This window comes from Mesitornis unicolor, unplaced genomic scaffold, assembly GCF_000695765.1.
Source record: "Mesitornis unicolor isolate BGI_N332 unplaced genomic scaffold, ASM69576v1 scaffold31943, whole genome shotgun sequence".
Taxonomy (NCBI): Eukaryota; Metazoa; Chordata; class Aves; order Mesitornithiformes; family Mesitornithidae; genus Mesitornis; species Mesitornis unicolor.
This window is the reverse complement of record NW_010173158.1, coordinates 133-11,861: the sequence shown is the minus strand read 5'-3', so window position 1 is coordinate 11,861 and position 11,729 is coordinate 133. Positions and strand designations below refer to the sequence as shown.

The 11,729-nt window shown below is 43.7% G+C and overlaps 1 protein-coding gene across 1 annotated transcript; it reads right to left on the bottom strand.

Moving 5' to 3' along the window:
• Nucleotides 1-8: 8 nt before the first annotated feature.
• Nucleotides 9-9,341, bottom strand: MINA (MYC induced nuclear antigen). Its single transcript, XM_010180622.1, has 7 exons — nucleotides 8,910-9,341; nucleotides 7,732-7,851; nucleotides 6,412-6,540; nucleotides 3,325-3,428; nucleotides 1,481-1,583; nucleotides 655-820; nucleotides 9-133 (listed from the first exon to the last, which is right to left on the bottom strand). Exons 1-7 carry the CDS (start codon nucleotides 9,339-9,341, stop codon nucleotides 9-11), a joined length of 1,179 nt encoding a protein of 392 aa, XP_010178924.1.
• Nucleotides 9,342-11,729: the final 2,388 nt, after the last annotated feature.

The following is an 11,729-nucleotide window of genomic DNA, read 5'->3' as shown; positions in this document are numbered from 1 at the left end:
TACTGAAGTCAAGGTAGACCACATCCACCACATCTTGTACTTACAGAATTCTCTTGATCTGGTTCCACTGTAATGATAGCATGATCTCGAAACTGCAGTCTGATTTTGCTATCTATTTTTGGGAACTTCCCACCTAAGAAAAGAAAAAAAATTCATTCTCCATAACAAAAGGAAACTAGACGAACAGTGGGAATTGAGTCCTCTCTGCACTACCCACTCTCTTGTGGCTGCATTTTTTTGTTAACCTATGTTTCAACACCCACTGTTCTCAAACTCAGGGCCAGGGACAGGGAGGGAGAGAGGGTTTTTCTTAATTCTCTCACCTTTACACACTACAAATAGCTGTAATGGCAAGCTAGAGACTAACGAGAAATTCTCTCAGTTAAACATTCTCAGTACACAGTACTTTATTAAAGCTGCTGATTTAAGTCTAAGATAACCTTTATTTCACTCTGAGACGTGTCATCTCTTCTGCTAGACACGGAATTAACCAACTGAGATGTGCAAATGCATATGTGGAGCCTAGCACAACATGAAGCTGACGCTAGATTATAATCTTTGCCTACTATAAAATACCAAAGTCATAAGAGGCAGAGTTAGCAGCAGCTCTGCCAGTTTTGGTCATCAGTCAGTTCTGGTAACTTCAAACTCTACCTGGCATTAAAGGATCAGAGTCACATCCCAGGTAAGGTGGCAGCCGATTCATAATGAAATCCTTCTTCATGTCAGACGATCTCAGCTCTCTGGTGTTTTCCACACGGTCGGCAAGCCTTCTCAAAAGGCTACTCAGTTTTTTAGTCGAGTCAGCTATATCCACCTGCTAAATATTCACACAGAATTGCTCTCACATGAATTCAAGCTAAACGGACTAGCCTGAAGAGAAAGAGGCGCAGTAATGCAGTGAAAAAAATCTGGATAGTCCTCTTATTTTTGAAAAGGGTAGCAACATTTACTCCCCAAACAACAAACTTTGGTTCTTTTACACATTTCACATGAGCTGTTCACGCACCAAAGCTGATGCTCACTTTTCCTCCCTCTGGGGCTACCTGCAATGCTAAAGGTGGCTGAGAGAGACTTGTTCCTTCTGCATATTGATGAGCTGAGCAGCAGCACAACTGGGCTACCATAACGAGGTACAGAACAATTTACAGTGCCACTACTTTTTTAAAGAGTCAAAAGCTTGGCCTGACAGGAACTATGCCTGTCTGACAGCTCCAAAGCAAACACCATTACTTTTAGAAGGAAACAAGCCACAGAAGGACACTGTGATATGAAAGAAAGGCAGTGCAATGAATCAAGCAATGCTTCAAGTGGAGCAAACCTGAGAACATCCTGAAGACTTCAAAAGAAGTGGTTGTGCTGCTAGACACAACAGTGCCACTGCACGGACCTTTCGAAGCAGATCAACAAGATACACGCTTGCCTCAGTGCTGAAGCTTCAGCTGGATGCACTGTTACTCCCTTAGTCCCAACTACTTACCATAAGCAGTTGCCTTGGTATGCTTGTCCGCAGCACCACATCTTCTTTCGCTGTATCGAACACAAGGCCAGGTATTGCATCCAGTAAGAAATCTCCCCAAGAGCTGGAGAACAGGAAGAAAAAAAAAATACTAAAATAGCTGCACTGCAGTAAAACAGACATCTTAACTGATGGCAAGGGCTGGAAACGTAGCGCTCCAGTTCCAAATCTACTTTGTGCCTTTGGCCCTTCCATTACCACCCTGTAGTCTCATGCAATAGCTCACTCTCATCTCAACTCTGTGTGTGTCCTTGCTAGCTACAGGCCAGTGGTGCTCCTACAGGGGGAAGGAATTGACTTGAGAAAGGTCCAGTTTGTTCTGATGCAGGTGCCTGCCATTTACCAGTGGATTCAGCTTAAAGCTGAAAGTGAATGAAGAAATTCCTGCCAGGGCCATTATTATCCAATCACGTGCACATACGGCCTCGAAGCACACAATGAAGTGTGTGGGACTGAGTCACTTAACGCGCTGTCAAGACACTTAAATTGAAGGAGGACATGTACCCAGGGTTATCACATCCAACATGGGTTCAGATTTTAGCTTTGTCACAAACTTAATTGTGGCCCCAGGAACAAGACCCCTCCCTATCTCTACAGGGATTTTAATGATACCTAGATACCTAACAGGCACCTTGTAGGTGGCTTGTATTAAATCCCCATTCTTAGCCTACCTACCTTTAAAAAAAAATCTGGCCTTTGTGCTTCCATTCCCCGATTGTAAGAATAAACTTGAGGAGGGGAAGCAGGACTACTGCCTGCACCTTCTTTGCCTAGCTTGAGTTGACCTTGTCAGGAACATTTTTGCCTCTCACACAAAAATGCTGTCCTGTCCGCGTGTGGCCAATCTCCCCACCACACCTCAGAGGCCGGGTTAATGGGCAAGTGCCCAGCACCCAAGGCTGCCAGCAGACTCTCACCCAACTGGGGCAGGCAGCAGGGCTGGGTCTGTCCTCCTACATATACTTCACCCTCTGCTCTTGCTCTCCCTCAGCACTCTGTGTTTTCAGACAAGCACTGATCCCTAGACACTACTTTAGTTAAAATTAAAAAAAAAGAAAAGTATGACTTGTTAGAGTCCTTCCCAGTTCCTAAGTAGACCAATGACTCCAAACCCAGTGCAAGCACATGGTAAGAGATGAAAAAACACAGATACGTAGAAAATATTTGCGTAGGAAGAATTTGCAGCTAGTCTGTCAGGATAGGTGTGGGTGACTAGCAGATCCAGGAGAAAACACGATGAAAGGAGTAACTCGTGACTCTATCCAAGTTATGAAATGAACAGTAACTCCAGCCACTGGTGAGAGCTTTTTTAAACGCACCAGTGAGTTTGCAGTTGTAACATTATCTTCCACATTAAAGTCTACAGCTGGTGAATAATAAAATAACCACTTAAAAAACAATCAAGCTTGCTGCACAAAAACCTGGTAAACAGGCTGCTTCAGACAACAAGGGTCTCGCTCCTCTCATTCTCCTGAACCCCAAAACTTCACTTACTGCTACCTGAACACGAGCTTAGAGTCTGTTACTAACAGCAAGGCACATACGTAATAGTGGGGTACCTACACTACATCACCACATCTCTGGGGGGGAAGGTGACATGTCCTATCCCTGTATTACTCACAGAAAAACAAACCACAGAAGAGCTAAGCAGAGCTCATTACAAGGTGGTTATTTTTCTTGAAAAACAGGACATCACTTCTTTGAAACATCGGTTTCAGGTCTGTGCTATTCACACACATCATCTGGCAGAAGAAACCCATTTTCAGAAGAGCCATGCTAGAAAAAAAAGGGTAAAGAACAATTACTTGTTTTGGTAGGTACTGATGGTCACGTGTGTAGAATAGGAGATCCCAAGAGGGGTGTCAGCTTGGTGAACAGTCCCTCTCGGGAAGTACAGCAAGTCACCTGGCTGCAAGAAAATGAAAGAGAATTCATGTATTTAGGGGACCTGGTAACACCCTATTGTAGTCAAAATAGAGAAAACACTCTCTGAGAAGACAGACTGACAACATACATTTTTTAAATTCACAGAAGAGAGAGATCATCCACTGTACACCTTAGTAATGTAAAATAAAGCACTCTAAGCCAGAAGTCCGATACCTTACACTTTCCAACTTACTGTTAATATTTACTATATACCTGTCTGAAACCACGAAGCAAGCTTTTAACTTCCCAGAACATGCACACTCCAACACAGCTGCATGAAGGGGACAAAGAAAGAGCTGAGATGAACCTGCTGACAATACAGCAGGCCAGCAGAGGAGCAGTGCAATGGGAATTTGGTCAGCTCGTGTCAAAAGAAAAGGCCAGTATTCCACAAGAAAAGCCAAATATTCTGTAAAGATAGCAATCTGTTACAATACTGCTGTCTGAAATTTTCAGTTAAAACACTTAAAAAAGAAGTGCAACCGTCCTCCTCCCTAGCTTTCTTCTCACCTATCTAAATTAAATCTCTACACTGATAATAAATTAGATTAGGAAAGTCAAGATAAGAGAGAAGTGCAAAACAAATTAAATTGCCCTCAAGAAGGAAAAAACAGTTTACTTACGGCTTCTCCTATAAACATCTGGAGACTTGGAGAGCACAAAGAGAAAATCCATAAAGCAACGATGATGAAATTTGATGCCATTTTAATTTTACCATTCCTTAAATTTGGTAACATCACCTACTTCTATGAGCCTACCTGTCGAACACAGATATATTCCAAGTGAATACTACTTGATTTTTCACTGAATTGAAAAGTCCTTTCAGATCATGAGGCTCCACAAGACTTGGCAAGATCAAGTCCCTTCATCCATTCATAACAAGCTGCAAAGGATCCTAGATCAGCTGTGTATGGTTTACTTGTTCTGAACCCAGCCTCTCTCTGCCACTGATAAAGTGCTTTACTCACCAGTGTAGGGACTGCACTAACCAGCTACGAATATTTTGAATTCTCTTCATTTGCTATGTTTCACATCCCCAGCAAGAAAACAAACTGGAGGGCAGCTCACACAGGGGAAGAAGGGTAAGAGTCCTGAACATCTACCAGGGTGAATACAAAAGTCTGCAAAAGCAATTATTCCATGCTGTAGCACCCTATGCCTACCACCAAGAGCCCAGGATCATGATTTTTCAAAGCAGTCTTCACTGCGAAGTCCAACTCTTATTCATCTTATCTGCTAGGCAGTCTCATCATCATCATTCACAGGAGCCAGCAAGCACAACACTCATCAATTAAAATAACCAGAATCTTCACAGACTGCAGGTGACAACATCCAGACTGGGCAGGACAGAGCATTTCCCAAGAGACACAATGCAGATCTGATCACTCTGCTGCCTTCTTACTTCTGAAGATGTTTAGGGAGGAAGTAAGAATTATCTGCGGAGCATCCGGCGCCAGACAGACAACCAAAACCTGACAGCAGCCACCCAACAGAAGAATAATAAATAAAACACAAATAATTTTTAACCCCTTTTCAGAGGCCAGTATTTTCACTCCACTAATGTCAGTAAAATGGCTTGTGGCATACATCATTACTCCATGAAAATCAATAGTATTGAAGTCCAGTCCAGAAATTAAAAATGGAACTGGAATTTCCATTTTTAATCACCCAATACATCATGACAGCTGAACTTTACCATCTGTGAAACCACACAGCAAGTGATGTCAGCATCACACCCAATGTGTCCTACTATTCCTAAACTACCTACACCCAAAGGCAGGTCTGAGCACCGGCAAGAGCAGAGACCTCACAGAGAGAGGCCCTGTGACAGGCCACAAGGCAGAGAAACTACTGAGACTTCCCATGCAGAGCAGCGCTGTCTGCTGGATAAACAGCACGCTTCAAAGGCACAAATATGTAAAACAGAATGGGACAAGTACTACATGCCCTGCTCTCAAAGGGGCTGCATGCAGTCATCTCTGTGCAATGCTTTTTTATTCCAAATAACAAAAAAGCAGCCAAACACTTGATTTTCAGGTTTGGAAAAAGAAGAAATTATTAATGTAGCAAGTTAATATGAGGTTTAGTTCATGCTTTTGTTTATCAGCCAAGGGTAAATACTAAAATGAGGAGCGGCTAAGGGAACTGGGGTTGTTTAGCCTGGAGAAGAGAAGGCTGAGGGGAGACCTCATCACCACCTACAACTACCTAAAGGGAGGTTGTAGAGAGGTGGGTGCTGGTCTTTTCTCCCAGGTGATGGAGGATAGAACAAGGGGAAACGGCACCAAGCTGTGCCAAGGGAGGTTCAGGTTAGAGATAAGGAGGAAGTTCTTTACTGAGAGGGTTGTCAGAGGCTGGAACAGGCTGCCCAGGGAGGTGGTGGAGTCACCATCCCTGGATGTATTTAAAGAGCGGGTAGACGAGGTACTTAGGGATATGGTTTAGGGAGTAGACAGGAGCGGTTGGACGTGATGATCTCGGAGGTCTTTTCCAACCGAGCGACTGCGTGTGTGAAAATGTAATTCACCAGAACAGTGACAGTCTTTGGTGAAGCAGGCAGTCTTAGTGCACTGAAGGATTAGCCCGATTGCTTATAGACAGCATGGAAAAGCACAAAAATGTTTCATAACCATATAAAAACCAAACAGTTTTTCTGCACACAACTTCACAAACATGATCCAGGAGTGAGGCTGCCCAACTTGGAGAATATTGGAGAATTTCCAGAAATAACTGTTTGCATGGTCCATTATTTAAATACTAAAGCAAAGGATACCTTTGAAAAAGGATAGGTTAGACAACTATCACCCAAATTTCTCATGCTCACAGTGTTCTGTGCACCAACCGTCCCCTCAATTTCACCACCACGATCATTCAGAATACTGTCTTCAAGAAATGGACCATTTTATACATGGCTTCTTTTCTGGCAACCACAGCCCAGACCAGGTAAAGCGATTCAATTCTAATACCTTTAATATGAATTCATGTGTGGGACTCCCAATCCTATCTTCTGATTCAACATTATATTCCCGAGCTAAATGCACTGTTGGTTTGTAGAGCCGCCAATGTTTCTCACCTTCCAGCTGAAGGATAAACACCTGCAAAACACCATTAATCCAAATGCATGAGGAAGCTGCGCTGCCCCTCACGCACCCAACTGATCAGAAATTTTAAATCTTCTTACACGGTAGGTCTGTGGAAACATGCCACAAATCGGGGACAGAAGCAGAACAGATTGCTTTTCTGACAAGAAACAGATTTCACCTTCCCTGCTCTCAGCTACTTCCCAGCTTGGCAAACAGGATTCCACTCACATTATTTCTAGATGTCTACAATCCATACACTTACATCTTTACTATTTATTTAGGCTCTACTTAGAGACAACAGACAGAAGACTTGTGAAGTGTGTGATCTGTTTTATCCTAAGGTAGGCATCTGAAAACCACTGTTTCTCTCCAGACACTTAAAAAGGTGCTAGACAACTAACTTGAAAGTAATGTCTGCCACACAGATAGCCAAAACACCAGGTGAGAGAGGTCTTATCAGCATTCACTTACAAAGAGAGCATCAGAAACATCTAGAGGATGCTGTGAGCAGGAACCTGATGACATACGCCAGAACGTGCAGGTTGTGGGGCTGCTGAACAACAAGCATGAGGAAAGTTAAACTCCAGATGTATTTAATGGAAATGAAAAGGGCAAAAAAAATATATAAGGAGGTGTTTTTGTTTTGGTTTAAGTGAGACAGTCCAACTTTTTTAATGCTGTGTCCACTTGAATGTTTCTTTGAGAAGCTAATTTAAAATGCATTTGGACCACAGGACTTCATCATACCAGTAACTTCTTAAAAACAGTACGACCAGCAAATGGGAACCAGCACAACCAGTCTGCTTCCACTGTCCAGCTGAAGAAAGAACAAGTACTTAAAGGAAAAAGGACTTCTAAGTTCTTAGAGGCCTGAATGAAGTAAAAATGAACAAACAAAAAAAAGGTGCTAGAAAGCTTCTGCAGCTGGGAAGAGAAATTCTCTTTTCACCCAATGGAAATACCAGCTCTGGAAAGTGCAGTTTACATGGTATTACCATTAGATACTACTATTAGTAACTTTTCAGTAAAATTATACAGGAATAATGACTCTAAACACTTGCAACCAATTACCATAAGTTTTCAGTGGAAAAACATTTTAGGTTACTTCATGAGAGAGAGGGGGGAGAATGTGCACATACCGGTATGCACTCTCGCTAGCAAAAACCCACGCATAGCTTCATCGACAAGGCTGTGCTGTCCTACCTCAACATCATCGTAGTGAGGGGGAAGGCCCTGCGACCCCTGAGGAGTAACGTAAACGTTCGACCCAACCAGAGACCCGAAGTAGCACTCCAGCTTCTCCTGGATCTTCCACAGCTCCTCCTTTGGAAAGAAACGGTGCTGTAACTACTGCAGAGCTCAGCCAAGCCAGGTTGCCCCCAGCCCACAGCCTCCCCATCATCTGGAAGGTTTTTCTAGTGAATGATCACATCCCCACAGGGGTACGGAGGCTGGGAAGGAGGATGGTCTGTATGAGTGTTCCTGCTGCGGGACAGAAAGGAGCTGTGCTGTGAAGGTGAGCAGGAAGCCAAGAAGTCTTGCCCCAATACATGTTCTCTTTCCTGTGCCATTTTTAGGTTGTAAAGACAAACAGGGCTAGACAGAGAGGGAAATAAACTACTCATCATCCCACAAACAGCAAAACATCGACAATAAACACATGCAGGACTTGCACTATACAGGCTATCATCAAAGAGAGCAAGTTTAGAGACTTTTTTCCAGTGACTCTGATTGTTTCGGCATATTCAAAAACAAACTTCACTCATCCACATCTAACACGTCGCAGATGATGCACTGAAGGGATGATTCTCGTATCAGAAGATGCCAACTACCAGACTTGCACAAGTGCAACTTCAACCAGAACTTTCGTACCTTCAGCTCAAGCTCTAGATTTCAGCATAAGCCGTACAACATTTCAGCTTGACCTGCAGACGGCCCTGGGCATCATGGCTACACTCAAGCCGAGATCAGACAGTGACACAATACTTGGTTTCACACCCTGCTCTCCCTTAAAGGAAAGCGGTACCAAAGGCGCTGATTGCACAAGGAAACAGTGGGGCAGAAGGGATGATTTAAGCAGATACAGATGGATAATCACCAATTTTGTGCATTTAGGCTTTTTTCTGAACTTTTACGTGATAAAGCATTTTTTCTAGCATGAAACCAGATTTCGTTCTTACTGCAGAGCACTGGTAGGCAGTGCAAAAGCATAAGCCATGATTTAATTAATACAGTTCATGTACAGACTTTAGAGGTCATCAATGTCAGCTACTTTCCCTGGATTTACTGAGGACAGAGATAATGCAATGTCTATTATGACTCCAGCAAAATATATTACATTAAATAACATGTATTAATTATAGTCAACAAAACCATCTAACCTTAAATCTCTGAGGCTGATGAAACTGTATTGTTGCCTTTTTCTGATCAAAGTCCTTCTTCAGCTGCATGTAGTTCACTTTGCCTTCTTTATTTAAAACTTTCTTTTTTCCATTCACACATCTGCAGATATTTACATCTCGTCCATAATAGAGACCTTGGCTGCACAGCTCCTTCAAATCTGACAACTGGAACAGGGACTGGTAGTAAGCAGCCAGCAAGGGATCATTTCTCTGAACAAGCAGTGGCTTTTGTTCCCAATACTCCCTGAAAAACACCTCTTGTTTGATGGGAGAGATCAAGCTTCCGAAGAGGCTGTCTGGGCTCTCAAAACTCATGACTGATGGAGAACAAGCTGCTTCCACCTTTGCTCGTTTACACTGTATCTGCATTTCCTTCCCCATTTCAGCATGCTTTCCTCCTTTCTTGGGCATGTTCCTGTTCAAGAGGAGAGAGAACCAAAGCAGTCAATCGGTAACACTACCGCAAGAGCTCACAGGCTCAAGAGCAGCTCCTTTTGCCTTCTCCAGTGGGATTATCTGAGTACACTGGGAATGGCTTTGCTTCCAGATGCTCGCTATTCACTCCAAGCAGCAGGAAAAGGAAAGCACACAGCAGGCTTCCAATCCTTGCTCAAACCTCAGCAAACTCCAAAGGGCTCTGCTGGGAGCAGTTGCTCACAGAAGCTCAAACCCCGCCACTGACTTTATAGTAAAAAGCACACAATGAAAGCCAGTGGCCACACAACAGACCTTTACAAATGCAGGAATCCACCCAAAGAACCTGTGGTAGGCTGGCCTTCTGTAGCAGGAGCTGTAACTTATTAAAAAATTGACTCAGCTTTAAGAGATTTAATAGCAACATGCAGAGGGGGCTGGAGAGAGGGGACAGGCTCAGAAACTTGTACCATCTTATGCTTCCTTGAAATGCATGAACATTGAGGGAAAAAAAGCACAATCAAAACTTCCCAAACACTTTCCAGCCAAAGCACGATGGAGGAGGATGTATGGCTAAGCACAGGGGGTGGGTTGGGCTGTGTTAAGGAAAGCTTTCCTTTCAAGCTGGCTTACGCATCATAAACCCAGTGTCTACATAGCTGCACAGTGACCAGACTAAAGATTTAGCAGGACCTACAGAGAAGGCAGCTACTGCAGCAAGGTGACAATGACACCAGTAAAACAGCACACAGTAAGGGCTACTTAAGAAACCGTGAACAGAAAACACAGGGAAATGGGGTACAAAAAGAGGGAGGCCAAGTGAAAGAGTAGATCGTTGTGAGGAAAGAAGGAATATGCAACCAAGTTCAGTGGGGAGGATGATTCAATTGGCTACAGCAGTTTCCAAAGAAACAGAAAAACCCAGAGCAGACTCCACTGCAAGTGGAGCAGGTTTTAGGAACATGAAGTGAGGACACCTGCTTGAGGTCTCAGGCCCTGGGAACAATTTTGTGCTAAATCATGTGGCAGTGCGAGGCATCTAGTGATGCTCACGACGCAGTGCCCACATCTCAGCCTCTGTCAGGGTCTCCATACTGTATCTTGAATGGCCAGGTTTAGCAAAACCAAGCTTACAAAAGAGAGGGAACATTGTTAGGCCTTTCAGTTGTTGCTATGCAATTACACCAAAAACTAAAATTGTAAGATTCTGCTTCCATTTCTGCTAAGCTGTTAAACTTTGTGGTTTATGTAGAATGAAAAGAGTCCTTTCATACAAGTGCAGACATTTAAAGTTGGAAGTAATTTACTTTCTTTTTCAGGTAGATAATATGCTTGTAAATCATTATGTAAAAATAAAAGTTAATTCACAAAGGGTTTAGCTGCCAAGTTCTCAGGAAAATTAAGGCAAAAATCAAGTAACAGTAGGTCTAACACCACAGTATGTGCAGACATACTTGCCTTACCTTTAAGTCTGCACCAGCATTTCAGCCCCCAGAGTAGCCTAGAGCACCAGGCAGCAGTAAAAGCCTGCCTGAGAAGTTAAGTATCCCGAGTCAGCATCTCTAGCACAACAGCTTGCCTGCTAGGTCTGGCTTGGCCAGCTGACTCTGGGCACACCTGAACAAGTTTGTGAAGCCAACACATAAGAAGTTAGAGCACGCTGATGCTTTCAATTTTAAGGAAAAAATGACACGTTGTCATGGTTTAAGTCACCTCTTCCAGTGTCTAACCACCCTCATCAGAAAAAAAAATAAAAAAAGTCTTCCTTATATCTATTCTAAACCTACCTCTTTCCATTTAAAACCATTGTCCCTTGTCCTGTCACTATAGGCCCTGGTAAAAAGTCTTTCTCAATCTTTCTTCTAAGCCCCCTTTGAGCATTGCAAGGCCACAATAAGGTGTCTCCAGTGCCTTCTCTTCTCCAGGCTGAACAACCCTAACTCAGTCTGTCCCCACAGGGGAGGTGCTCCAGCTCTCTGATCATTTTTGTGGCCCTCCTCTGGACCGGCTCCAACAGCTCAATGTCCTTCTTGTGCTGCGGACCCCAGAGCTGGACACGACACTTCAGGTGGGGTCTCACTAGAGTGGAGCAGAGGAGGAAATCACCTCCCACAACCTGCTGACCACACTTCTTTTGATGCAGCCCAGGACATGGTTGGCCTTCTGGGCTGCAAGTGCACATTGCTTGCTCATGTCCTACTTCTCAGCCACGAGTAACTCCCAAGGGCCTCTCTGCAGGGTTAGCGAAAAACCACAGCAACAGAATGGACCTGTTCCTGCTTCAGACCGCAGCAGCTACTTCACATCAGTATTCTTCAACTCGCATGCCAGATGTACCAGTTCAGGCCTCTTAAGAGGCCCAGCAACTGCAGGGGGACTCGACTC